This window comes from Toxorhynchites rutilus, chromosome 2, assembly GCF_029784135.1.
Source record: "Toxorhynchites rutilus septentrionalis strain SRP chromosome 2, ASM2978413v1, whole genome shotgun sequence".
Lineage (NCBI taxonomy): Eukaryota > Metazoa > Arthropoda > Insecta > Diptera > Culicidae > Toxorhynchites > Toxorhynchites rutilus.
In genome coordinates, this window is record NC_073745.1 from 7,985,178 (window position 1) to 8,010,981 (window position 25,804).

The window sequence follows — 25,804 nt, forward strand, 5'->3', positions numbered from 1 at the left end:
AAATTTTATCATTTCAAAACTGGATTCACGCTTCCTAATCTGATAGAGATTATACTATCGAGTTTGGGACCCAAATTATGGCTCCACATTGAAAGTCTCCACCAGACGTCGACACTGCACCACTGTCATCGCGAATCTGCGTTGACGGCATTGAGCTTCGTTTCTAGTTTAGGGAAGCGTCAAAGAAAAAAATAATTTCAGTTGGAATGAAACCGTTTTTAAAATTAAAATTATGAATGAAAATTAGGTTTCCCGTATCAAATTAGTATTCTTTTTGGATGAAAAATACTTTTTTTTGCAGGTGGTGAAAAAATTTCTAAGGGAAATTGTTTTTGAAGACAAGTTAATATTATAATGAAAATATTCAGTAACAATGTTGGAAATGTATCCACAATTAGTTAAATAAAACTCGGAAATGCGTGTTTCAAGTAACTAAATAACATTATGTGAACATTTTCATTTAAATTCTAACATTTAAAACCTGGCTCAGTGTCTTCTGATTTGATAGAGATTACACTAACGAGTTTGGAACCCAAATTATGCCCCTAATTGAAAGTCGCCGCCAGTCGTCGACACTGTCGCACTGTCATCGCGAATAAAGAATCTCTTGTTCAAAATGTCATCTGATGAAGACGAAGTGATAATGTTGTGGCAAATTTTGAGAAAGAAAAGAAAAAGGAGACGATATTGGATTCATCCAGCGTTTGAAGCGTTGAGTAAACATGGAGCCAGTATATGTGCTCAAGAATTGAAAACGCATCCCACACAGTTTCAAAACTGCTACCGAATGAGTCCGAGTACTTTTGAAATGCTAGTTCAGCTGATAGCACCTCATATTACTAAACAAGACACCAATTACAGATATGCGATCAGCCCACAGGAAAAACTTTTAATCACATTAAGGTAAGATGAATTCAATAAAACAAAAATTTGGAAAACTCAGAGTATACTTATATTAATGATATAATTAAAAAACATAACATAATTGATATTATGAATTCCTATCGTCATTAACTGATGACATTTTGGGTGAAAAATTCGGAATATATGTTGCTGCAGATGAAACCTGTCCTCCACCATATTCTGTTGTTGAATACAAATGCGAATAAGTTGTGTAATTGGAAGCATTTGATTGAACTGAGTAGTTGGAATCAACAGGGCTTGGTATTACTACGAATGAATTGCTTTGTAATGGATTATCGCACAATAGTTCATCTAGTGTTTCGAGAGTTCTCTTTTTAAACTGCCTCTTTTGATAATCGTTTAACTTTGCGATATCAGGGAGTAAACTTTTTAAAAATTCCATATCTGGATTACTCTTTTCTACTGCAGACCCTTTTTTTGATTTCATATATTCTATGAAACACTTGTCAACTTCATTAAGGGTTTTTGGTGGAATTTTTCGTCGTTTCATTCCTCGAATGCTTACATTATCCGAGCATTGGGCGTGAGTGGATTTATTTTTCTCCTCTGGAGGTTTATCACATGTCACATCCTGAGAGTTTGTAGCAGATGCGATAATTTCAGATACATAAAATTCAAAGTCACTGTTTTCTTGCGGTATTTGGTCTGCTTCGTTAGGTAGATTACTTTGTTGCGCTTTTGATTTCATAAAAGGCGTGAGGAACTGCATCACGTCCTTCAAATAATAATCTTTAGTTCTTTTGGCTCCGCTTCCTGATGGTGGTTTTTTCATACTTCTCGAAAATGCCGTCCGAAGATTTTTCCATTTTTCTTTGCATTGAGAAACTGAAAAATAAACAATAAAAAATCTAATTATAGAAAATTTTTGCAGGTATTTGGCTACAGGATGCACTTTCAAGGCGCTCACCCATATATTTATGAGAGGAGACACTACTATAGGATTGGTAGTAAAAGAATGTACAAAGGCTATATGGAATGTTCTTCAACCGCTATATATGCCTGTTCCGACAGAAGCCATTTGGGAATCGACAGCGCAACGATACTATGAATTATGGGACCTTCCAAACTGCATAGGCTCAATCGATGGGAAGCATTGTCGAATAAACAAATTTTCCAAGACCGGATCGCATTATTATAATTACAAAAGTTTTTTTTCGGTGGTTCTGATGGCCTGCGCCAATGCTGATGGGATATTTTTAACAATTGATGTTGGGGAAGCAGGTAGAATGAGTGACGGTGGCGTTTTTCGCTCTTCCACTCTTGGAAGATTGCTAGACAAAGAAAAACTCCTTATTCCGGAGGTAACACCATTGCCAAATGACGAACTCGATTTTCCATTTTACTTTGTGGGAGATGAGGCGTTCCCTTTAAAAAAAAACCTAATGCGACCATATCCACAAAGGCTTCTTGATAATGAAAAACGAATATTTAATTATAGACTATCAAGAGGGCGAAAAAGTATAGAATGTGCATTCGGAATGCTAACTTCCAAATTTGAAATTTTTCAAAGGCCAATATTATGTCAAGAAGAGTCAGCTATTTCAATAATTAAAAGTGCCTGTGTTCTTCATAACTTTATAAAACTCAGAGAGGGTACGTTTTCAATTCCACAGGTTGCAAAACATAACCGCTTGTATAGAAATATTCTTGCTCATAATTCATCAACAAATAAAAAATCTCCTTCTGAATTACGAGATTACTTGAAATCATATTTTTTGAGGCCAGAAAACGCCTTACAATGGCAAGATAACTATATTGTATAATTAAGATCGTTTTGAAAAAATAAATGCTTGCAAAATACTTACCAGATAGTTTTAATTCACTTCCAATTGCACCCCATGCTTTCTCCACAACATCTCTTTTGCTATGATCCTGTCTTCGATAATCATAAATACATTCGTATTTCTCAACAACTTCTACAAACTTGATGTTAAATGCTGGATCGTCTGACATTTTGTAAACAAACTGCTTGATGAACGAAACTTGTCAAATTATGAGCAATATAGTTGCTTATCAACCAACAAGCCGTGTTGCTAGCAATATATGTTGATCTACAAAGGTGATAACGATATCGTATTGCGTCGGTGTGCGAGATCAACAAAAATCAAATGGAGAAACCTATTGGCGATAATATTGCTCATTGCATGTTGGTAATTGCTAGTTGCTTATTGCTCCGGTGTGCGAGCCGCCTTATACGCTTGAGCAAGGATGGTTCCAATCGTATCAACGAGCGCTCGTTACATTCTCTTATTTGATTCATTCAACGCACACGATAATATGTTTTAAATCACTCTTGAAACAGAAAACTGACGTGTCAACGAAAACACTGAATGAACACAGCGTGAGAGTCATTGTTTGGAATCTGTGCGCGTGTTCATCGATGCTCGCTTGTATCATTTTATGATTCGTTCGTTAGTTTCTGCTGTCGTTCTACTTTCGTTTCCTGATCCGATTGGGTGCTTAGCCTCGGAGCTTTGGATCGAATCGCTTTGTGATAGAGTGGTGTCGCTCTCAGAAAAGAATTGAATCGCAAGGCAAAAATGCGATGCGATGAAAATATAACATTTCGATGTGCTAATGCTCGCAGGTGCGCACCTAACAGTTGTCGTCTAATGACTTTTAAAAGGAAAGCCAATAGGGTTCAGTTTGCTTACCAAATAGTAACTATATATAACCTTCGAAACGCAATTTATAAATACTTCGAGTTTTGCTTGTTCAATATTTATTATAAAATAAATTGTCAAATGCGGTCTTTTCGGCACAAATTCGCAGCCTATGGGGCAAACGATCGCACTTATTGAAATAAACTTGTATCAAAATCAATGATTTATCATTAGTAGCGTGTGTAGGCATCATCTAAGAGGGGATGGGTAGTTGATTACTTGCTGGCTAGACTGATTTGTTGTAAATTTCGAAAAGGCATACGATGCATCCTCATGAAGCTAGATCTCGTCCCTCTAGTTTTGTAACCTGGTTATATCCACGCTGAACTTTGATGGCTTTCGCAAAAACACCAAATCTTTGAAGAAAACTTTTGTCCAATGGTCTGCAATGGATGATCAGTTTCTCAGACTGCTCACTCTCGACTAGAGATGAAACGGAATGTTGATTTTATTTTCACTCCGGATGATCAAATTTTCCGGATAATCGAATCATAAAAAAATTAAAAGAAAATCTCCCGGTAAACGTAAAATAACTATGATTTGCACTGACTTATTTGTATAATGCAGTATCCTAGCCACAAATTGACTAGCGCCCCATAAGGGAGCAGTAATGTTTTGAAATTCGAAAAAAAAATCATTGCCTTGTTACAGCTCATGAACCGAAATATTATTCAAATGATCAAGTCCAAATACAAGCAAAAGCTTGGTATCCAGGAGCCGAGGAGAGTTCGATGAGATGGTTAACCGAGGCTTGGGACGAGGTACCGACTGATTGCATTGTGAAGTCAAGGAAAATGTTGATATCCCGTTGTTGGCTGTAAAAGAACGCATGAACGCATTAACGGTGATTTTATGGTTTTCGGAAGACTCAAACTTTGGCGTCTTTACGACAACAGTAAGTAAAGTCTGAATGAGCTAAAATGTTGTATAGTGTATTTGTTCGAGGTAATCAATACTTTTCAGGAAGTCCCATTCGTAAATTTGAGATGACCATTCTCACTGGAACTCTAATGCACATCGTTACTCATGAATTTATTTTTAAACCGAAATAAATTATAATTTGCAAGAAAAAAATTAAATTAAATTAAATCTATTCTGCGATAATATCGTAACATATGAAGATGCTAAATAGACATCTTTTAAGAATCCAATAAATCAAAGGACTATCCAAGCGGATTCAAAGATTTATCACTTATTTTGTATTTTTTGCAACAATTTCAACACTCCTACCCCAACTTTTACTTTTCTTTACTACATCCATTTTTTTTTTATCCAAAATATATATTTTTATTAAGGCTCATATGGCGTCAGCCTAACGGGGCCGGGAGTTCAATATTTCGACAATGTTTGCTTACAACTATGTTAGTAATATGTAACTGATTACTCGCGGTTGGCTCGAGGTTAGTATTACAAGTGTTCTCATAATTGGTATGTTGCAGTCTTCGATGCTCTGTACGTGTGCCCGACACGGGATACCTCCTGTTGGGATGCAGCTGACCATTAATCAGCAACGCCCCCCTAGTCTGTACCCCATATCTAGCGTGGTGCGTCTTTCTCGACTCGAGGAATCCAGGATAGAATGGTCACTAGCCGGCGCAATCATCAGTTCGTGTAGAGTTGTCATGAGCGGTACAACCTTTGGCTCTGGTTGAATGATCAGTGGACTGCACAACCTTTGGCCCGTGTATCTGTAAAGAGTGTGTGTATGTATTGCCGCGACTAAGTAAAAGTTTATCGTTTGGATAGGAGGGATATGAAACGGGGACACAACGAAGGAAACATCATTAAACGTTGACATCGGCGTTTCTGAGGAACAGGTATAGATGAAGCAGAAGATCAGGATCACGGCTACCTAAGATATCCCGGACGGGGATATCCGATTGTCTGCCTTGTGCTCTCAGTGCTCTAGAGAGCTGAGAGCGAGCAGCATGGAACCGGATACACGACCAGACAACATGCTCGATGTCGTGGTAGCCATCGCCACAATCACAATGATTGTTTGTTGCGAGCCCAATGCGATAGAGATTTACTACATCCATGATTATTCGAAAGATCATATTATATATGATGCCCTGTGGATAACCGAATTAAAACATACTAAACAGACCCTGCTCATCCTAACTACATCCATGTTTCATTAAATTGTCATATTAGGTATGTTTAAATATTAAATCGATGTATTCATTTAAATTTGGAATTTCCAACGTATATAAATCTACTGGAGATAATCGAAACTAGTTGTATTGACCAACCCCTCTTCGATAAAAAAAATCAAAACCAAAATACTCCACCATGATCGAGTCTAAAATTCCGGATAATCGAGTCCGACATGTATTTACTTTTTCTTAACTAATATTAAAATTATTTCAATATATCCCCAAATATCATAATTGTAACCTTTTCTGTTAATAAGTTCTTAACAGAAGAAAATCTGTTCAATATTCCTTGCAGAAAACGTAATACTCTATTAATATGTGTTCTTCATTTTCACTCAGTTTTTAAAGTCAATTAATTCATTGATTGTCGGTCTGGGAGACCATTTGCGCGAATATATTAGGGTTAAAAACAGGTTAAAAACGTTTTGTTGGGAGAAGTAATGGATACAATCTGGAACGTAACGTTATCTGATTGTGTGGAAAGTTCTTTCGGATTTACATTAGAACTTCATTTTTTTTTCTGAAGAAACATTCCGCAAAAACTGAAATATGTATATTCGGAAGATTACTTTATCGTATTTATTTTCCATCGATTGGTGAAACGCTATACTCCATGCAAAAACTGATAAATATTGACCATCCGGATAACAGAAAAATTCTTGCTATCAATTTCATATCACATCTGTGTGTATATTCGCATGCACCAGACTTTTTTATTCGATGTTTTCTTCTTTACGTTAGCCATGTGGTCCTGACCTTTTGTCGTTAAAAGTTACCTACTGGCGGTTTTCCAATTTCCTTTAATGCTGCAAACAACCAAAAACAGACTACTGTACCAAAAAAACAAACTACTGTACCACAAGCATTTACAAAACATAACATTTTTTATCGCATATACAATTAGCCCACATTAATCTAAAATATGTATTACACCTGATAAATTTAAAGAATAAGTAAGGGACATTCAAAAACAACTGATCGAATAAAAATCGCAGCTTTGTTCCCTGCTTATAAATTTTTGTACGGTATGCATCACAACATATAGACATTTGCTGCATTGACCACTAAAACGCTTGCTGTCGGTATGATAATTGTTCAAATGAGTGCAATCACGGGAAAATTATCGCTTGGCGATCCTTCTCTGTCTCATCCACACACAAATCCGATCGATGGAGAGTGAATCATTGGTCGACAGATCGACAGAGCTGATGTTCTTTCTACTTACGAGACAGAATGAACTTGTCTACCACATGTTTGGATTCGCTCACTCACTGAGTGGTATCGTATGATGCGGGACCAACACGTTGATAGGAGAAGCTGTTTTCACTTGCTGAAAAAATTTGGTTGCTTTCGTCGATTCTCTCGTCAATCACCAACATTGCGCTTGAGAACGATGGAGATGTCATTAACGTACAGAATGAAAAGAAGAGCACCAAGATGAAAGCCTTGTGGGACTCTCGAAGTGACTTTTACTGGATTTGAGATAGAATATAAATAGAAATGGCTATATAAATAAAAATGGAAGGCCAAATATATTGCTAAGCGCAAAACCCGAAGAAGGAATGGTCCGATTTGGGTCGTCTTTATTTTGTTGTATTTGTCTTGACCCATAGATCAATACAGCGAATAGAAAAATCGGAAAATTTTCGGAAAACTCTGAAGGAAGGCCGGAAAATTCGGTAAATTGAATACCCATAGGTTCGAAAATTACATCATGACAAGCGTTGTTAGTCCATTTGATGTTTGCGCTAACGAAATTGATCTTTGTTTGAAGGTGGAAATGGATTTTCAGGCGGGATAACGCATTCCAATTGTATAAATAAAAAAGGAAGGCTAAATGTGTGCTAATCGCAAAATCCGAAGAAGTAAAGGTCCCTTTTGAGCCGTCCTCATTTTGTTGTATTTGTTGTATTCTGTCCATAGAACAATGTTATGATGAGAAAAAAATTAGAAATTTGTTCTAAAATATTCATATCAAAACAAAAATTTTGGGCGGGACGAAGTTCGCCGGGTCAGCTAGCTTTTACTTGAAAATGACTCCCGAATCAATATGGTACATTTTTAGCAGCCCGACAAAAAATGGACTATTACCAGATACTTTTAGAAATCTTTGGTTAAGGGAGTAGTACACAGTAGCCAATTAGTGGACCTAAGTCTTTGTGTAAGGAGCGCGGATCCATAATTTAAAACGCGTTTTTCTCGAAACCATGTTTTGCAAACTGGTGGGAGTTCTACCTCCGGAACGGTCCATCCGATTCCGATGGAATTGGTTTTCCCAGATTCTCCACTGAATTTGCTGTCATCGTGCGTAGGATTTTTTTTCGATATTTTGAAAAATAAAATTTTGGTGAATGTTTTTGTCTCGATTTTTGAGACAAAAACGCAATTTTTTTTACAAAAAATGTCACCATTTCGTCAAAAATCATTGGTTGAAATCGGTGCACTAGAAAAACTTGTAAAACTCCCACCAGTTTACAAGGTTTTGGCTGCAAGGGTTCAACAAACCGGTTGCGGCTATTCGACGGACAGTTCAGTAATATATACCTAATAAAACTGTGCTATCAGATTAATCATAGTAATTTATTTTCTCGTTGAAAAAAGTCGCGAAAATCAGATACTTTTTATGATTTTCATTGTGTACTAGCCCCTTAAGCAAAATATTGAAATATGCGGCAAAAAAATATTGTCTTTGAGTGGCACTATATGGCCTTATAACAGGTTAATCAACCGCAAAGTCTTTAAATTAGTAAGAATTTTGTATGAATAAGACGAAAACTAGAAAAACTAGAATAAATTTGGCTATAGGGGTCTGAGGTATCACTTAATTCTGGAAAGGGGGTCTATTGCCCATAATAGTTTGAAAATCCCTGCCTTAGACAGACACCAGATTACTTTCTCCGAGCTTCAGTGGTTCAACCCATTTAGTTCAAGGTCTTCTTCGCTATTCATTTAAGAAATGATTTATTGTTATAACGGCTGGTTTCAGATGCGTTTGTAGAACTAATCGCAAATGGAAATGCGTTTTATTTTTTTTTGCCAAATTCCGATCTGTGTGATCAAGTATCTCTAAACGCGCAGCGACGGCGAATTTTTACAACTTTTTATTGTTTTACTGTTTTGAAAATCAATACTTTAAAGCTGAAATATATTTATATCTTTGTAATGGAATTTATAGAAATTTCATTATTAATAAAATATTGACAAAAAATGTGCAATTTCTGTTTAAAATTTACAAATATTTAAAGACTCCGTGATCCCCTCGTCTTCGAAACGGACATTGTTCTGCACAAAGCTCCTGCAGTGGAATCCAGCCGAACCGGGCGTGATGCAGCTTCATTTGACGCCAATGGGTGCAAATATATATAAAAAGTATACACACAGACGATGGGGTCCTCCCGGAGGCAACTAGAGAAAAAAGATGAATGCACAATCAAGATTCTTTCCCTCTCTCTCTTCCTCCTGGACAGGGACCCTGATGGCCGACGACCTGTGGCCCCCTCCCAGCCCTTTTTTGTTCACATCGTGGATAGCAGTTCCAGTGGAATGCAACGAAAGAAAAACTGACTGCTTTTCACGCACATCAAATAAACTCGTATCATCTTTGCATACTTTGTTGAGATATACACGAGATAGGTTGCCTTTTTTGTGGGGTATTTTTGGCAGACTATGTTTACAGTTCAGGAATTTCTGTTGCTTTTTTTCAACTTTAAAAAAAAAATGACTGGTCAAGGTTGGATACAAAAAAATTTTTTAAAAAGAAACGAATGATTGACATGCAGGCACTGCTCCCCACACCCAAACAAAACAGAGATGAATCTTTTGGTCGAACATTACAACCTCTTACGAGAAGCATAATATTGTCACTTCCGTACAAGCTGGAACGGCGTGCCTTATGATCCGTGACTGTGAAACATCCATACAAATATATATGAATCGCAAAGCAACACGCGACGTTTCATTATCCGGCAAAGACCGCCGTGGAGAAAGGGATCGGGGGAAGCTTGGTACGGAGGCCGCGTGGCCTGTTCAAACATTGGTTGCAATTCATACACTCGAGGTTTATAGGTAAATATTATATCGCTTTGGCCTCCGAGTGGGCAAATATACAATAGCGCCGTCGACCCCTTGCTCTTGCGATGCTGCTGCCCTCCGGAATAGGTAGTGATTCCACGCCACAAAAGCCGATTCTTTGCGGGTTCCGTATTGTTTGCCGTGGGTGGGTTATGAGAGGCTGCGGACAGTGGGAGAAAATGCACCATGTTCTGTGAAACTCCTGAAACAGCTATCGCAAACGAATTTGGTGTATTCGATAACAGTTCAGCACGCCTTGAATAAATTCTGGATTAGTTCTGAGTGGGGTGTGATACACAAGCGGATTACATCAGCGGGCGGGCCCTTTCCACCTCATTGCGCCCATTCAATCTTCATCCTTCATTGATACAATGTGGCACTCGCTCAGCGGGAGCACAAGGACAAAAATAAAGTCATTCGAAATACGGCGGCACTCGAAGACGAAGGACGTGGCATTCACAGGAAATTCCTTTCATAGCGCTGAAGCAGTAGCAAATGAAGACATGTGTTAATGAAGGCCGCCTTTTGTAGACCGAGGGATTATGGATTTTCTTCTTCCTCTCCGTGAATGAGGCGAGCAAAACACTGAACTGCACACAAAAGAAGAAATGCGAAAAGCTTTTCTCATAAATCCTAAAGACTGCGACTGAAAAGGAAAATGGAAATTAATTTCATGAAAATCGTTGCAACAAAAGAAACGAATTTATTCTGCAGATTCTTTCACCGGGGGGAAACCCCACTTCAGTACTGTAATGAGCTGAGAAGGTTTTCCTTTTGCCCTCGGGAAACATAGTGCTCATTAAAATTCAAAACGCAAAATGACTACGGCTAATCCAAAATGGAACAAAATTATATTTTGTTAGCTCCGTGCGCTCTGGATCTGAACTGCCCATTGGTCAGTTACGACCAATTTATTCCACTAATTGCTCATGAATAACTACCGGTACCGACCCAATCAAACACTCAACAGGTGTCCCGCACCAACGGAGCAAGACAATCACAACAAACCCACCATCGCATCGTCAGTTCCTCAGTCGTCATCTTCTAAGCCCACGGGGCTGGGCGTTGAAAAAGTAAATCAAATTAGCCGTAAAATTGCTGAGCAATTCATTGTTTCTAACTCGGGCGTCGTATCGCTTCCAGGACGAACGCCAAGAGGGGTGAATCGCTGAGAATCCTTGCGAAACGCAATGCAGCAACAGTAGCAGTAGGATGCTGGGAATCCAATTTACACATCCCCGGCAGCCGTGTCAGCGACGCACAAACGCACTCACACATGCGGACGCTTGCATTCTAAACATTCAGTTTTTCTGGGGTGGGGTGAATGAAAATTCGTCTAACCTTCCGGAATTTAGCACTCGTTTCCTCCGTCACCCTGTCTTATTTCCTGCTCGCCTGGTAATCAGTTTTTCCTTCCACTTCCTAATGCGGCTCAATCATATTTTTCACCCTTTCTCCCTGTGCCAGCAAAGGACGACAATTGAGAAAATGGGGTGTGTTTTTGTTTTGTCATCGTGACAGTAGAAAGTATAATAGGAAGTATTTAGCATTCAATTTGGCGGCATTTGTTTGTATGACCTCGTGTTTTCCAGTGTTGAGTCGAATCTTTCTTCCCCCTTTTCATGGATGTTAGGACGGGGTTGAGCTTTCAGCGGGAAGAAAGGAGGTGATTTGTTGGGAAATTAGTTTTCCAAACTTTGCGCTTGCTGCAGAAGGCGATAGTAATGGAATTTGTGATTTTGCGAAACGTGAAGGTTTTGAGATGAAGTCTAATGAGGTGTATTGAGGAGAGTAAACTAATTATAAGTTATGAAGAAAAACTATTTCGGCTGTTGCCTGCGTCGTAGTTATGATCAGGGACTCGGCATGGGTGTGGCAACAATTATAAGCATAATTGGGAGCTTGTTGGATGTGGAACTATCCCGAAAAAGACGAAACGTAACCCCCTTGTCATTGCTATTTTTATTGAGTATTTTTGGTAAAGTTCATATTGTGCATATTTCAAGTGGAACGTCAAGTAACGAATTCACCGGAATCTGGGACAATCTATGAATTCAATGGCTCAGGTTTTGAAAATTTCAGAATCGTCGATCAGGAATATAATTGGACATAACAGGAAACCCAAAGAATACAAGAAAAAGTAGGTTCACGGATTAACAGAGAAACAGAAGCAACGAATTACTGAGGCGACAAACTGATTGTGAAATATTTTTATCCGATGAAAAAAAAGTTTCTGTTACGAGATACTCACAACCTGCAGAATGACCGTGTATCATTCCTTGCTTCATGCTACGAAATATATCCCAGATGGAAATCAATCACCATAATCGATAAGGTGCAACATTGCAACCGATGTACCAAAATTAGATATGAATGATGTATTTTTTGACACATCAAATGAAGGTCCTGGAAAACAGTTTCATTATTTAATAATATCCTTTAAATGGGTAGAATGAGGTAGAATCCGGAAACACATTCTAACATGGACATGAGGAACTCGACACTATTTGTTTTTTGACGTAGGACTACGTCTTATATACCAAATCAGAAAACAGGTCACGTTTTTATGAAATAAAGTTGAGGTTAATAACTATTTTTGCTGTGAACGGATTTTAACGATTTGCAATCGGAAATTTTCTAAGATTTGTTTTATATGCCATACATTACAATCCCATAGTCTGTATATGGCTTAAATTGATGAAAATTGGAATCATTCCCATTTCCCCATACATTTGTTCTGTCCATTTGTGTGATTTTCCGAACAGAGCTGTCAATAGCTTATGCAGCTGCTAGAATAGAAACAACGAAGGTGGATAGCGAAAAGAAAATATTTGCGAGGTAAACTCCACCCTTGCATAGTAAGTAAGCTGTCGCTATCGTATAAGTATTGCATCTCCTCTGAGGAAAATTCTCAGAATCTTTCTGTGCCCGAAACAACAAAGATCGCTTATTCTGCTCGTTTTGTGTTTTATGTTTTCCCCTCTAGCTGTGAACCCTAGCGAATATTTTGACGGCTTTGACCGAGAGTCGAGAAACGATTTTTCATAAACGGTCATTCGCGCGATGTTTCATTTTTATTGCTGCAACTGTGTGCATCTGTTAGACGCGTGTTTGATGCTTGTTGAATGGCGGTGCACAGAAGATGCCTCTTGTTGAATACCAATAGTGTATTGTTCTCGCAGAGGCAAGAAAGAATCGTTGCTTCTCGAAACGATTCTGCAAAACCACGCAAGCCATTAAACCTTTTCAGGGTCCTCGGGACTTTTTACTAAAGAGTTATTTATGAAATTTCGACGTATTCGCACGTATTATCCGAAATGATAAACCAACAAATTCCAAAAAAAATTGCGTAGTCCTACGTCTTAAGCGATCGCGTCTCGGATACAACCCCTCGATTTTTTTTATGTCGATGTTCAAAACGTGCACAAAATACCATTAAAGCCATTACCATCCTTTTCTTCGATTTCTTTGATTATACAGAAGAGGACAAGAAGTCATCATTTGGCAGTGCATTTTAGAATAAAAGTCTAAGTAGAGATCGAGACTACTTAAGCTATCATGATCTCACATTTGTGAGTATATCCTTTCGAACCTCTAAATTAGCAACCAGTTAAATTCTTTAATTGATTTTTCTACGTTACCAAACAACATGCTCGATATCATGATATCCTTGACTACAATGACGTAAATAATAAGTAGCAAGACTTACATGATAGAAACGTTAATTGACCGTTTCTGTTAAGAGATGTAAACCTTCCCTAAATTTCATTCAGCCATAGTGGAATCCCGAACTCCGTAATCTGCGTAACCGTATGCGAAACGTTATTCGTTATACAGTTGGCCGAAGCCAAGAATGGTGGTTTACATGAAATCTGCTTTCGGCAGTACATTTCAGAGTAGTAGTTTCAAGAAAAATCCATCATCTTCCGTGAATTCCCGGAAAGGCTCAGCTCGAATTCCAGTGGACGTTTCATACCGTAGCCAAAGCTCCTCTGACGCTGCTTCCTCTGCAAACCTCTTCGCGGAATTCTTCAGAACCGTTTTAGAAGTCGATCAGGCTCCAACTTCGCAGCACTACATCGATAACTTGCCTAGTTTCGATATTCGTCTGCAGTAAGTCGCTTTCAATCACGGCGATATTCTCCAAGTCCTCTGTTCTGTTGGCGCCTCGAAAGGTCCTGGGCCGAATCGAATTTCACCTTCCTTTATTAGGAGTTGTCCTGCATCATTAGCCACCCCCGTGAAGTCTACATTCAGCCGTTCACTACTAGATGGCGTCCCCGATCTTGAAACCCGGAAACATTTACAGCGTGGAAAACTACCAGAAACGTTTTATAAGAAATGCGTTACGGAAGCTCTCATGGACAAATCCCGACAATCTACCGCCTTACGAACATCGATGCGCGCTCATCGGACTTCAAACTCTGTCGAGCCGGCGTAGTTTCCTGCAGAGACTGTAGAGATCTACGACGGACTCAGTAGCAACAAGCGTACTTCAAATCATAAATATGCATGTTCCGAAACACTTCCTTTCTCAGAATTCACGGACACCGCGGTACATGCGGATACAACAATTCGATATATAGATGTTGTAGGCTTTTTAACGATGTGCACGATATTTTTGATTTTAACATAAGTAGACTCGTTTTTGAAGATAGGATTAAGGATTTCTAAATAGTTTGTGTGGTCTCTGGTTAAAGATGGAGATACAAACAAATTAAAATGAACACGAATTGATTGGACAGCATACAATACAATAACTGATAAATGCCTATTATCGGCAAATGGAGAATAATTCATTATACGCATCGACTCACATTGTGAGTTAACGCTCGAATGTAGGCAAATAGATTGTTCGTTGCGTTGTGGGGGAAAACGAGTGCTTAGTAAAATCGGAATAACATACTCATTTTAATCGTCAAATTGTCATATTGTTTTACTATATTCACTGTTCATGTTTAAGCAGAAAAATTTCTAAATAAATTCCATGTCTAATGGTATATAGCATAACATAAATCGCAATAACGATTTTGCGTAATAGGGGAGGTGGGGGTAAAACTGACATGTTAAGAAGATGTTTTTTTTTATTTGGATGCAGTTTCTTGCAATTCAACATATTGTTTTTCTACATAATTGACCAAATATTTTACAAAAAAATGTTTTCAATGTTTTTTACTACAATTAAAACAGACCGAACAGCACCACTTTTTTTCGATGCGGGTATAATGTACATGTAGTGGGGGTTATATGGACAGGTTTGTAATACATGAAGCGTAGAGGTTTATTGATCGCGAGAGGAATAATTTTATTAAACCAAGGTCTGGACTCATCACGAATGTCCGTTAAATGATGAAAAAATCGGATTAATCCTAGAAGTGATCTCGTGCTTTTCAGCAGTATAAATGGACAGACTTTGAATTATTGGGATTTTGGTTCCAGTCAGCTTCTAAACAGTCCACATTTGGCTATTTGATTTACAATTATAGACGCAGAGTATTCCTTAGGAATAGATTAAACAGACTTTTCACAGTTCATCTCACTACCACTGGCAACTGTCCGTTTTACCCCACCAGTACAATTATTTCAATAATTTAAATAAATAATTTTAAAAAATTTAAAAACATTTGAGTGGTAAAAATGAATTTACTTTTTCGTACATACCTAATATCGCTTCTCTGTTAACTCACAAACCGAAATATAACCATCAACGATTTGAAGTTTGATATTAGTTTGACATCCTCACGCGGAATCATGCATGATTTTCGGTTTTTGTATCCCTTTTCCACTATTGGTCAGTATTCGTTGCCAGAGGGTGGCTTAAATACTATAGAATAACATGTAGAAGGTGTTCTCATTAACAGAAATCGGAAATTCAAAATGTAACTATACACATCAACCACCTATCCATATTACCCCCACTGTCCGTATTACCCGCGGTTCCCCTATGCGTTTGAAATCTCTTAATGAATCGTTACATGCCTCATTTTCAATTTCGTAGAGTGACTCCCCTACATATAAATCAAAGACGTTGTCCTACGTCAAAATAAATAAAATACTAGGAAAGATGGCTCAATCAAAAATAGTCAAAAATAGGCGAAAATAGGCCTTCCAGACCACAACCCTGACAGCATCGAGGACCGATACAGGCTCCAATGAAAAATGTTACCATCTATTAAACCTAAACAATAATGTGCTGAGATACATTATTGTGTATGTTGTTATTGTGTAATATGTTATGTATAAGTTTCAAAGACTGAAGTTCCCGCAATCCAATAAGAGGCAAGATACTGTGAGTCTCATTTTGATACAGGTCTAGAGTTGAGTACAAACTCGGTAGCCTATAAATTATTTTAAGACACCTGTTCTGCAATGTTTGTATTTTTTTAAGTCTTGTTTTGCATGCATAGCCCCAAACCAGTAGCCCGTATTGGAGTTGAGAATGGATGCATGCAAAATAGAAGTTAATCAGAGCTTTGTGAGGCAGGAAAGGTGATACTCTCTTCAAGATACCACAAAGGGATGCGAGTTTTTTTACGACGAAATTTACATGGAAGCTCCACGACAAGGTTGAGTCTAAAATGACACCCAGGTATTTGAAGCTATGCACCTTTTTAATAGGTACATTTAAAATATATGGATCAGCACCTATCGTTATTTTCTTCCTAGGAGAATGGAAGAACATGTATTTAGTCTTCGTCAGGTTGAGTGACAGTAGATTGGACTGAAAGTAATCCCCAAGAAGAACCAGATCATACTCGATATGTGACACTATAGTTCCCGAGTCGGGACTTGGGTAAAATAGAGTTGTATCATCAGCAAACAGTTTTGCAGTTCCTTTTAAAGGTAGATTGCCAATATCGTTCACACACAACAAAAATAACAGAGGTCCAATATTGCTGCCTTGAGGTACCCCAATATTTATAGAACACAATGTGCTTTTGGCATTATTTACTGCTACATATTGTTGCCTATCAGTTAAATAACTTCGCACTATATCATTGGCTATTCCTCGGATTCCGTACGTGTTCAGTTTTTTCAATAATATACTATGATCGATAGTGTCAAAAGCCTTTTTAAGGTCTAGGAAGAGTGCACCAACCATCATTTTTCGATCAATTCCATTAATAATTTCATCTACAAGCTCAGTGACTGCTGTTGTCGTACTACAACCTCGCCTGAAACCGTATTGAAACTTGTAGAAGACTTTATTTATGTCGAAGAATTCGCATAATCTGTTCACAAGCATTCTTTCAAAAATCTTGTTGAATACAGAAAGCGTTGAAATTGGTCGATAATTGCATGGATTCGAGGCTTCACCAGATTTGAAGACTGGCACTACTCTAGCTACTTTGAGGCATTTAGGATAACTACCTGTGGTTAGTATTCTGTTGAACATGTCTGAGCAGATTCTAGCGAAAGCTGACGAGTTCTCTTTAATTAATTGTGCCGGGACGTTATCAGGGCCGCAAGTTTTTTTACTGTTCAGTTCATTTATTATTCTTAAAACTTCATTTGGTGTTGATGGGTGCAGAAAGATCGAGTTTTGGACATATCGAGAATGAGTAAGCGGTGAGTGGTCGTTATTTCTGGGAATTTTGTTCGATAATTCCTGCCCAATTTTCGAGAAATAGTTATTGAAAATTTCGCACACTTCCTCATCGTTAGAAATTTTCGCACCGTTGTGGGTTAGTGTAATTTCTGATTTCTGGGTAGAGCGTCCAAGTAAACAATTAATTGTTTTCCACATTTTGGCTTGACTTGAGTAGTTCAACACTTGTTGGAAATATACTCTTTTACATTTACGTTTTTCAGAGAGAACTTTGCTTGTTATGTGTATTAACATCTCTTTCAAGTGCGAGTCATTTGGTCGAGTCTTAACCTTCTTCAGAATTTTGTTTTTCATTTTTATCAATTTCCAAAGGTCAAAAGACATCCAAGGACAGTTTTTTCCTTTGGTTTTTATCTCCACAGAAATAGTTTTGGAGCATTGAGACAACATTGAGTTGTACGTTGACGTAAGATTACTCAAACACAACTCGACGCTCTCTCCGCAAACAACCGTGTTCAGGAAATCTTTGAAGCAGGCGTTAAGACTTCTGCGATCTACAATAGTCTTAGTCAATTTAGTTTTTTTCTTTACATCCATATAATTTTTATGAGGAGATTATCAACGAATGATCACTCAAGTCTGAAAAAACCGTGTCGTTACGAAGATATGGCACATCGTCAAGTCTACATACAACATGGTCTAAAATATTATTGCTTACTGTACGTGTTACATAGGTATTCGAACACACGAATCCCAGTGATTGTAGGAGGCTAGTGTACCGTAACACAATGTTATTATGTGACAGATTCACAGGAACATTGATATCACCAACAACGAATAGGGGTCTAGACTTTGAGGCACTTAGTTTATTTTCTAAAATGTCATGAAATTTGTTGAAGTCAAAAGAAGGAGGACGGTATACACTTAGTATTTCAAATAACTGACCATTTATAGACAGCTCGATGTGTATAAAATGAAATCCATTCACAGTCTGATTGTCAATAATTCTATTTCTTATTGAATTGTTCACAAAAACAGCCAACCCACCAGCAGAGACTTCTCGACAGTACTTTCCACCGTCTGTAGTCTACTCGAGGTCATAATCCGACTATAGTCCGTGGCTTTTGAAATTGAGTCTAAGCGTCGTTTCGCGATAATCGGTGTCATCAGAGAATTGAAGGTTTTCAAAGTTGATCACGTGCTGTAAAATTTCTACGGCTAATCTGTGACATGCGATAAGTGGAGTGTGGCTCTGCACCTCCACGAGGGTTGGCAAAAACGGAATGCGCATACGTTTGCGGAGCTGGAACGAATAGTTTCAAAAAGCGCACCTGGTGGCATTTGTTAAAAAATAAAAGGGGTGTACCACGACACGACCGCATTGTTGATGTAGGACTACGGAATTATTCTATACAATTCACTTGTTTATCACTTCGGATATTATTTTAGAATATATCGAAATTTTTAAATTATTTTTTCAGCAGCATGTTGAAAAGGGCTAATGTGTGAATATAGTGAATACACATCGCGAAAGTTTACCTCCTTCAAGAACATCATCCGTAATCGTAACAAAATTCCATTTTTAAAAATTTAACAATTTCTCAAAAAGTTGTGACTTTTTCTACAACTTATTAATTATCATTAAGTTGTAAAAAAAGTCACGCAAAAATGTCATAATGTCTCATAATAATTTTTCTAATTGAAATTGAAAATCAGTCAAAATGACTTACTTGGGCAATCTAGTGTTAAACCTTGTTTCAGTTTGCTTTTTCCGTTTATCACCGCAGGATGCAAAATAAAGCTTGGGCACCTTCGTCATGCCGAAACAGTTGAATACACTGGTCCAATGTCGTTCAGGAAGGTACTGTTCTTCGAACGCATTTTTTAATGGGCTTGATTTTAAAAGATTGTGAATTGTATATTTTTCGGGATGAAGGAATAATCAAGCCAGTTCATAATTCATAATTAATGTGAATGGAGGACCAGACGAGAACCAGCGTAATATAAATATTATCATTATCATATATTAGGATGTCAAAAAAGTCCTGCGGTATTTCCGCGAGGTGTCGTTGTAAGCGCGTAGTTCTAGTTGTATTCATTGTATCGAGTCATACTATAGCTTGTTGGAAAGGTATTTTTGCGCGCTATAATATAGTCCTTGACAGTGTTTTGTTTGGTTAAGTTCTTCGTGAGTTATAGTGTCGCAAATATGGAGCAAAATAAAGAAAAAATCCGACATATTTTACAGTACTACTATGACAAAGGCAAAAATGCATCTCAAGCTGCCAATTAAATTTGTGCAGTTTATGGATCCGATACAGTTTCCATTTCCACCGCACAACGATGGTTTCACCGTTTTCGTTCTGGTGTAGAGGTCGTCGAACATGCGCCACGCTCCGGAAGGCCTGTCGTCGAAAATTGCGACAAAATCGCTGAATTAACCGAGAAAAACCGGCATAGTAGCAGCCGTAGCATCGGCCAAGAGCTGGGAATAACTCATTAAACCGTTATCAACCATTTGAAGAAGCTTGGATTCACAAAGATGTATGGGTGCCACACACGTTGACGCAAAAAAAAACATCTTTGACCGTATCGACGCATGTGAATAGCTGCTGAATCGCAACAAAATCGACCCGTTTCTGAAGCGGATGGTGACTGGCGATGAAAAGTGGGTCACTTACGACAACGTGAAGCGCAAACAGTCGTGGTCGAAGCCCTCATTAACGGCCAGGAAGGTTCTGCTGTGTGTTTGGTGGGATTGTCAAGGAATAATCTATTATGAGCTGCTTCCCTATGGCCAAACGCTCAATTCGGACCTGTACTGCCAACAACTGGACCGCTTGAAGGTAGCACTCATGAAGAAGAGGCCATCTTTGATAAACAGAGGCCGCATTGTCTTCCATCAGGACAACGCCAGGCCACACACTTCTTTGGTGACGCGCCAGAAGCTCCGGGAGCTCGGATGGGAGGTTCTTTTGCATCCGCCGTATGTCCGGACCTTGCACCAAGTGACTACCACCTGTTTTTGTCCATGGCGAACGAGCTAGGTAGTCAGAAGTTAGCCTCAAAAGAGGCCTGTGAAAATTGGCTATCCGAGTTTTTTGCCAATAAGGAAGCGAGCTTCTATAACAGGGGTATTATGAAGTTGGCATCTCGTTGGGAACAAGTCATCGAACAAAACGGCGCATATTTGACTTAAAACAGATGATTTTAACTAATTTTATGAACAAATGAAAATTCAAAAAAAAAATACCGCAGGACTTTTGTGACAGCCTAATATTTTCGATTTATCGTTTTGATCAATTGAAGCTTGATGTAATATTCGTTGCTTCAAAAGCTCCGGGACGGAGCGCTTTCAACCGAGTTGAACGTCGGATGACTCCTCTTTCCCGGGAGCTAGCAGCTTCAATAATTCCTCATAATCATGATGGACCTCACTTGAATGAAAAAAATCAAAACAAGGGACCCGGAACTGGAACTGGAACATTTTGAGTATTCAGGGAAATCGTTAGCCGATGTGTGGAATAACCTAGCGAAATGAATCAACACCAATTTATAGCTCATGTTGCTCTCAACTAGACGCCAGATGGTTTGAAAACACCACGTAAGCATCAATTTTACGTGTCTGTTTGTTCGAAATTCCAAGAACTTTTCGAAAGTTCTCCCGAAGTTACCACTTGCATAAAAGGAACTTCCGTATGAACATTTGGTTTCAGCCTGGGAAGATGTCTGATTTTTTACGATGATGTTTTCATTTTCAAACGACTTTGACCGTTTGCACATGTTATGTTAGTGTTACCTAACTTAGGAGAAATTTCCTCGATGCACATTTGGAGCTTGCGTTGCAATATTTACATCTCTTTTCTCTTGCATCGCGTTCGCATTTGGAACGAATTATTTGCACGCGACTAATTTGCACAGTAGGCTTCGCAATGGTAGTGGTATATAAAAATTGTGCTACGGAACTGCAAACGGTTCGGGAAGGTGGGCACAGAAATGCCTGAACAAATGTATGAAAAAAAGGAAATGCTTCAGTTCTCATAATTTCTAACCATTTACAGACTAGGAGATTGTAATGTACAGCATATTAAACAAATCTTAAAAAAGCCATCGGGCATCGCTTGAATTACGGGACCGATTCGGAGTGGTATTCGTGGTTGCTCCTTGTTGACGGTTTGAGTAGATAAACACACAAATGAGCAGAACAAACGTATGGGAACATGTGAATTCTTCTAGTTTATAATTTTAAACCATTTGTAGTTAAAGGGATTTAATGTTTGAAATAAATCTCAGAGAATTTCCGAATCGGTTCAACATAGCAGAAATAGTTATTGGCGTTAACATTATTTAATTAAAACGTTAATTGTTTTCTGATTTCGGAATTTTTACTGAAAGACGTAGTCCTATATCAAAACATCCCCCCTTATTATTCATGCGCTGTTTGAACTTGTTGCGTACTTCCAGTGTGTTTTCATACACCAAAATATGTACATGTGTACTGGTGCTATGTCATGGAGAGTTAAATGCTGTTATCGAATTGAAGTTTGAAATATTTTCATACCCGAATGCACGAATATTGCTCCTATTTGTGAGTTTAACTGTCGCTTTGATCATTTCTATGCTCGGCAATATTTAAATAGCCTTGATTTGAATGAAATCTGCACATGCATTCAGTATTTTCTACGACTGGTAACATTTTTCAAAACGTAGGACTTCGTCTCTTAGTAAGGGTGACAAATCAGAAAACAGGTCATATTTTTTATGAAATAATGTTGGCGTTAATAACTATTTTTGCTCGTCAATAAGGATCATCTACGAATACCACTGCGGATCAGTCGCGTAATTTAAGCTATGCCCGATGGCGACATGCTTACACAGTAAGATCGTAAAAGCAAAATATTCACAATAACCCAGTCTTGCTATTGCCAGTGAATGGTCAACATTATTTTGGAGGGTCGATAGAGTGTCATTTTGTGAAAGAAATAATGATGCGATACTGTTTGCAACTTCAAATCCAAGAATCAAAGGAATCGCAAGGATAGAGTAAAATAGTTTTGTAGTCCTACGACAAAATGGCGGTCGTGTTCGATACACAAACCTGTTACAATTTTTTTACTAAAGAGATTTTTTTTAAAGAGCATAAACATATGATTTTTTTTTATTTTCGCATAAAATTTGATTAATACTCAGAGTGGTGTCCAATACATGACTGTGATTTGAAATTCATAATGTAACTATACAAATCAACCGCCTGTCCATCTTATCCCCACTGTCCGTCTTACACACACTTCCCCTACTCCTACACTCTGTCCAACTTCTATAAGACCTCCCTGATTCTATTTCGTTGCAACACAAACAGTAAGAATTTCAACAAGATACATTCATACATTATTGTATGCTTAGAGTAAAGTATATTTAACGTCAATTTCGTTCAAAAATGTTGTTTGTTTATTTATTATGCTTAAATATGATAATTTTAGCTGACCAGTTGCAATAAGACCATTTCAAAATTCATAAGTATTATCAATGAAAAATTCAAAACGATCGGTTGATTTACATGTCAATAATTGGCAAACTTGCCTTTTCGGTTAATAACCTGGAAAATTCGTGTTGGAGTACTATTTACCAAATTCTGCTGAACTGATTTCTCGATATTTTTCCATATTTCCGAAATTGCGTCCTTGAGCTCTTCAATCGTGGTGCACCGTTTTCACTCAGTGTAGATTCTACGTACAAGGAACCCTTCTAAGATTTTCAACAGGACTCAAATCTGGAGAGTGAGCAGTCTAAAAAATCAAGTTTTTGGTCCTTAATCCATTGCTTAGTTTCCTTACTGATATGAATAGTAGCATTGTCTTGTTGGAATGTGAATTTTTTGTGACGATATCCACGCAAAAACGGAAGGAGAGAGGATTCCAAAGCATGTATGTAGTTCTTGAATGATATGAAAGCTATCTTGAGCTTTCTGGTTGCACAGAATCCCTCCCAAACCATGCACGAGCCTCCACCAAAAGTCCTGGTTGAAAAATACTGTTCCTTCTTCCGTAAATCAAGCCAGTCCCCGTTGAAACAATCAAGACCGTCCTAATTGAACTTGTTTTCGTCAGTGAAGATAACCTATACATTGAAGAACTTTTCATTATGGTATATAGCAAAATGTATTCTTTTGGAAACACTTTTTGTCACAACATACCATGTCCCACTGTCGGTTCATGTGAGCTTGAGTTTGAGCAAAACTCAAACGTCTTCCGATGTGAGATGGTGTAAGATGAGGAGCTTTAACCTTTTGAACCCTTTTTATGTGAGGATTTTTCACCAAAACTTGACGAATTGTCACCCGAGCAACATTTAAATTGAAATGTGGCTTTATTTGCTTTATTTTTTCGATTTTGAGGTATTCCTATCTGTTCTAGCTATTTCCCGCTTATCCCGGTCAGAGATCTTCGTTTCACGTGGAACTCTCTCCTTCGTACCGTATCCTTGAGGATTCGTCAAATAATTGAGCACTACTTGATGGGATTGTCCAATCCGACAAGAAATTTCTCTGATATTGGATAAGTGTGTAATACGCACCCCCTAAGCGAGGATGAATTCATCTTGACCGTGCTCTTAAAAATTAAGGTAAGAACTACGTCAGTACGTAGATCAGTTAACCCTCAGTCATCTGTAATCGTTCTGTATTTTAGATATTGAATAACAAAAGTGCTACGAAATTTATTTTGTAAGGCGCCCAAATTCTGGGGGTTAAATGACCCAGCAGAAGTATAATATGCTCATAACCTGTTTCTCTCAGAGACTATGAAGCTCAGAGAAACAGCTTGCATGAATGAGAGATTTCATCAATCTATTCACTTCATGCCCACCAGCGAAGAGAAGAAACCGTTTCTCTGGTGAGCGTGTTCTCCCTGTTTTTTCCAGTCCGCGCTATTTTTTTCTTACATTCTCTGAGCACATAATATAGACGCCAGATGTGAAGACATGTTTTCGTTTTGAAGACAATTAATTTTGTGAAAACATGCTCCGGTCATTTCAAAGTATGTGAAAACAGTTGTTTGTGTGATTCATTGAACATGATTAAGAATTATCGTGATGGTTTGCTCATTTTTGTTCATTATGATTACATTTGAAAAGATTTATTCGTGTCATGCAGAGATATTTGAAGAAAACATCTGGCATCCCTCACATACAAGCTATTTCTCTCGTGAGAATGTTATCCGGCCGAAAGCGAGCAAATTGCCCCGATCGAGGGTATGCCATACTGCGATGGTAGGGTAAATGATCTTGGTTTGTCCAATTTGGGGTGTTTTTACGCAACTAGTAGTTGCAAATCGATTTTTCTTCATGAAAATCACATACAACTTTGGGTTTGTAGGAAATCCCCAAGTCTCTAGTTGCTAATACTACCATAAGGCGTTGAAATTATTCAAATTTTTATGTTTTTTCACGATTTTCCTCAGAGAGGAATTATGATCATGGTTAGACCACCTATGAAACAAAAAAATGATCATGGTTTGTCCGGCTTTAGAAATCACCATTTTTGAATGAAAACATTCGAATTCTCAAGTAGATGTTGCATTTATCATTGCTTGAGTTTACTGTCTTCATATTGATCCATTCATAATTTAGGCTTTCTTCAGAAAATCACATTTTCTTGGGCATTTTAAAAGTGTTCACTTCAAGACACTCAACATAGAGAAACTTTATTTCTGCTATACGCGAAGGACACAATAAACAAACTGCAGCGCTCCAAGCGGTTACCATAGAAATTGTTAAGAAATCGAAAATCGATGGTGTTAAAACACGCGGTCAGTTTGGTAGTTTTTTTTATTAAACTTAACTTTCACAACTCTGTCTGATACAGATACGGAGGGGTACTATTGGGGATCAATAAGTGTCACTCATTTTTTAGAATTGACCTTCCACCTATTGGAGGGATCGAAGCTGTTGCTTGTCATGCAAACATCAGAGGCAAAGACCTCTGTATAGTCAGCTTGTATTGGCCTCCGAGAGCTGCGGTTAGCCGCAAGCAACTTGTTGACATGTGCTCACTCCTTCCTGAGCCACGATTAATCTTGGGAGACTTCAACTCTCACGGAACTGCCTGGGGGGAACAGTACGACGACAACCGTTCATCGTTTATATATGACCTTTGTAACAGCTTCAATATGAACGTTTTGAACACTGGGGAAACAACACGTGTACCTAAACCTCCTGCTAACCCAAGTGCTCTTGACCTCTCGCTTTGCTCGAATTCACTATCGTTAGATTGCAAGTGGAATGTAATCCAGGATCCCAACGGTAGTGACCACTTGCCAATCAAAATTTCTATCACCAATGGGTTGAATTCTTCTGAATCAATAAACATGGCATACGACCTCACAAGACACATTGACTGGAAAAAATATGCGGACGCGATTGCTCTAGCCATCAATTCCAGAGAT

The 25,804-nt window shown here is 38.2% G+C and overlaps 2 protein-coding genes across 2 annotated transcripts; one reads left to right on the plus strand and one right to left on the minus strand.

Moving 5' to 3' along the window:
- Positions 1 to 616: 616 nt before the first annotated feature.
- LOC129769690 (uncharacterized) lies at positions 617 to 3,032 on the plus strand. The gene is made up of 3 exons (XM_055772103.1): positions 617 to 797; positions 862 to 903; positions 1,796 to 3,032. Exons 1-3 carry the CDS (start codon positions 736 to 738, stop codon positions 2,685 to 2,687), a joined length of 996 nt encoding a protein of 331 aa, XP_055628078.1. The 5' UTR covers positions 617 to 735; the 3' UTR covers positions 2,688 to 3,032.
- LOC129769691 (uncharacterized) lies at positions 948 to 2,964 on the minus strand. Its single transcript, XM_055772105.1, has 2 exons — positions 2,730 to 2,964; positions 948 to 1,749 (listed from the first exon to the last, which is right to left on the minus strand). Exons 1-2 carry the CDS (start codon positions 2,875 to 2,877, stop codon positions 992 to 994), a joined length of 906 nt encoding a protein of 301 aa, XP_055628080.1. The 5' UTR covers positions 2,878 to 2,964; the 3' UTR covers positions 948 to 991.
- Positions 3,033 to 25,804: the final 22,772 nt, after the last annotated feature.

Bases quoted from the DNA above. Each gene is read 5' to 3' on its own strand.
- LOC129769690 (XM_055772103.1), top strand. From the start codon at position 736: ATGTGCTCAAGAATTGAAAACGCATCCCACACAGTTTCAAAACTGCTA. The intron at 798-861 runs GTACTTTTGAAA...CACCAATTACAG, and splicing joins CTGCTACCGAATGAGTCCGA to ATATGCGATCAGCCCACAGG. The intron at 904-1,795 runs GTAAGATGAATT...AAATTTTTGCAG, and splicing joins AAACTTTTAATCACATTAAG to GTATTTGGCTACAGGATGCA.
- LOC129769691 (XM_055772105.1), bottom strand. From the start codon at position 2,877: ATGTCAGACGATCCAGCATTTAACATCAAGTTTGTAGAAGTTGTTGAG. The intron at 1,750-2,729 runs GTAAGTATTTTG...TTTATTTTTCAG, and splicing joins AAGTGAATTAAAACTATCTG to TTTCTCAATGCAAAGAAAAA.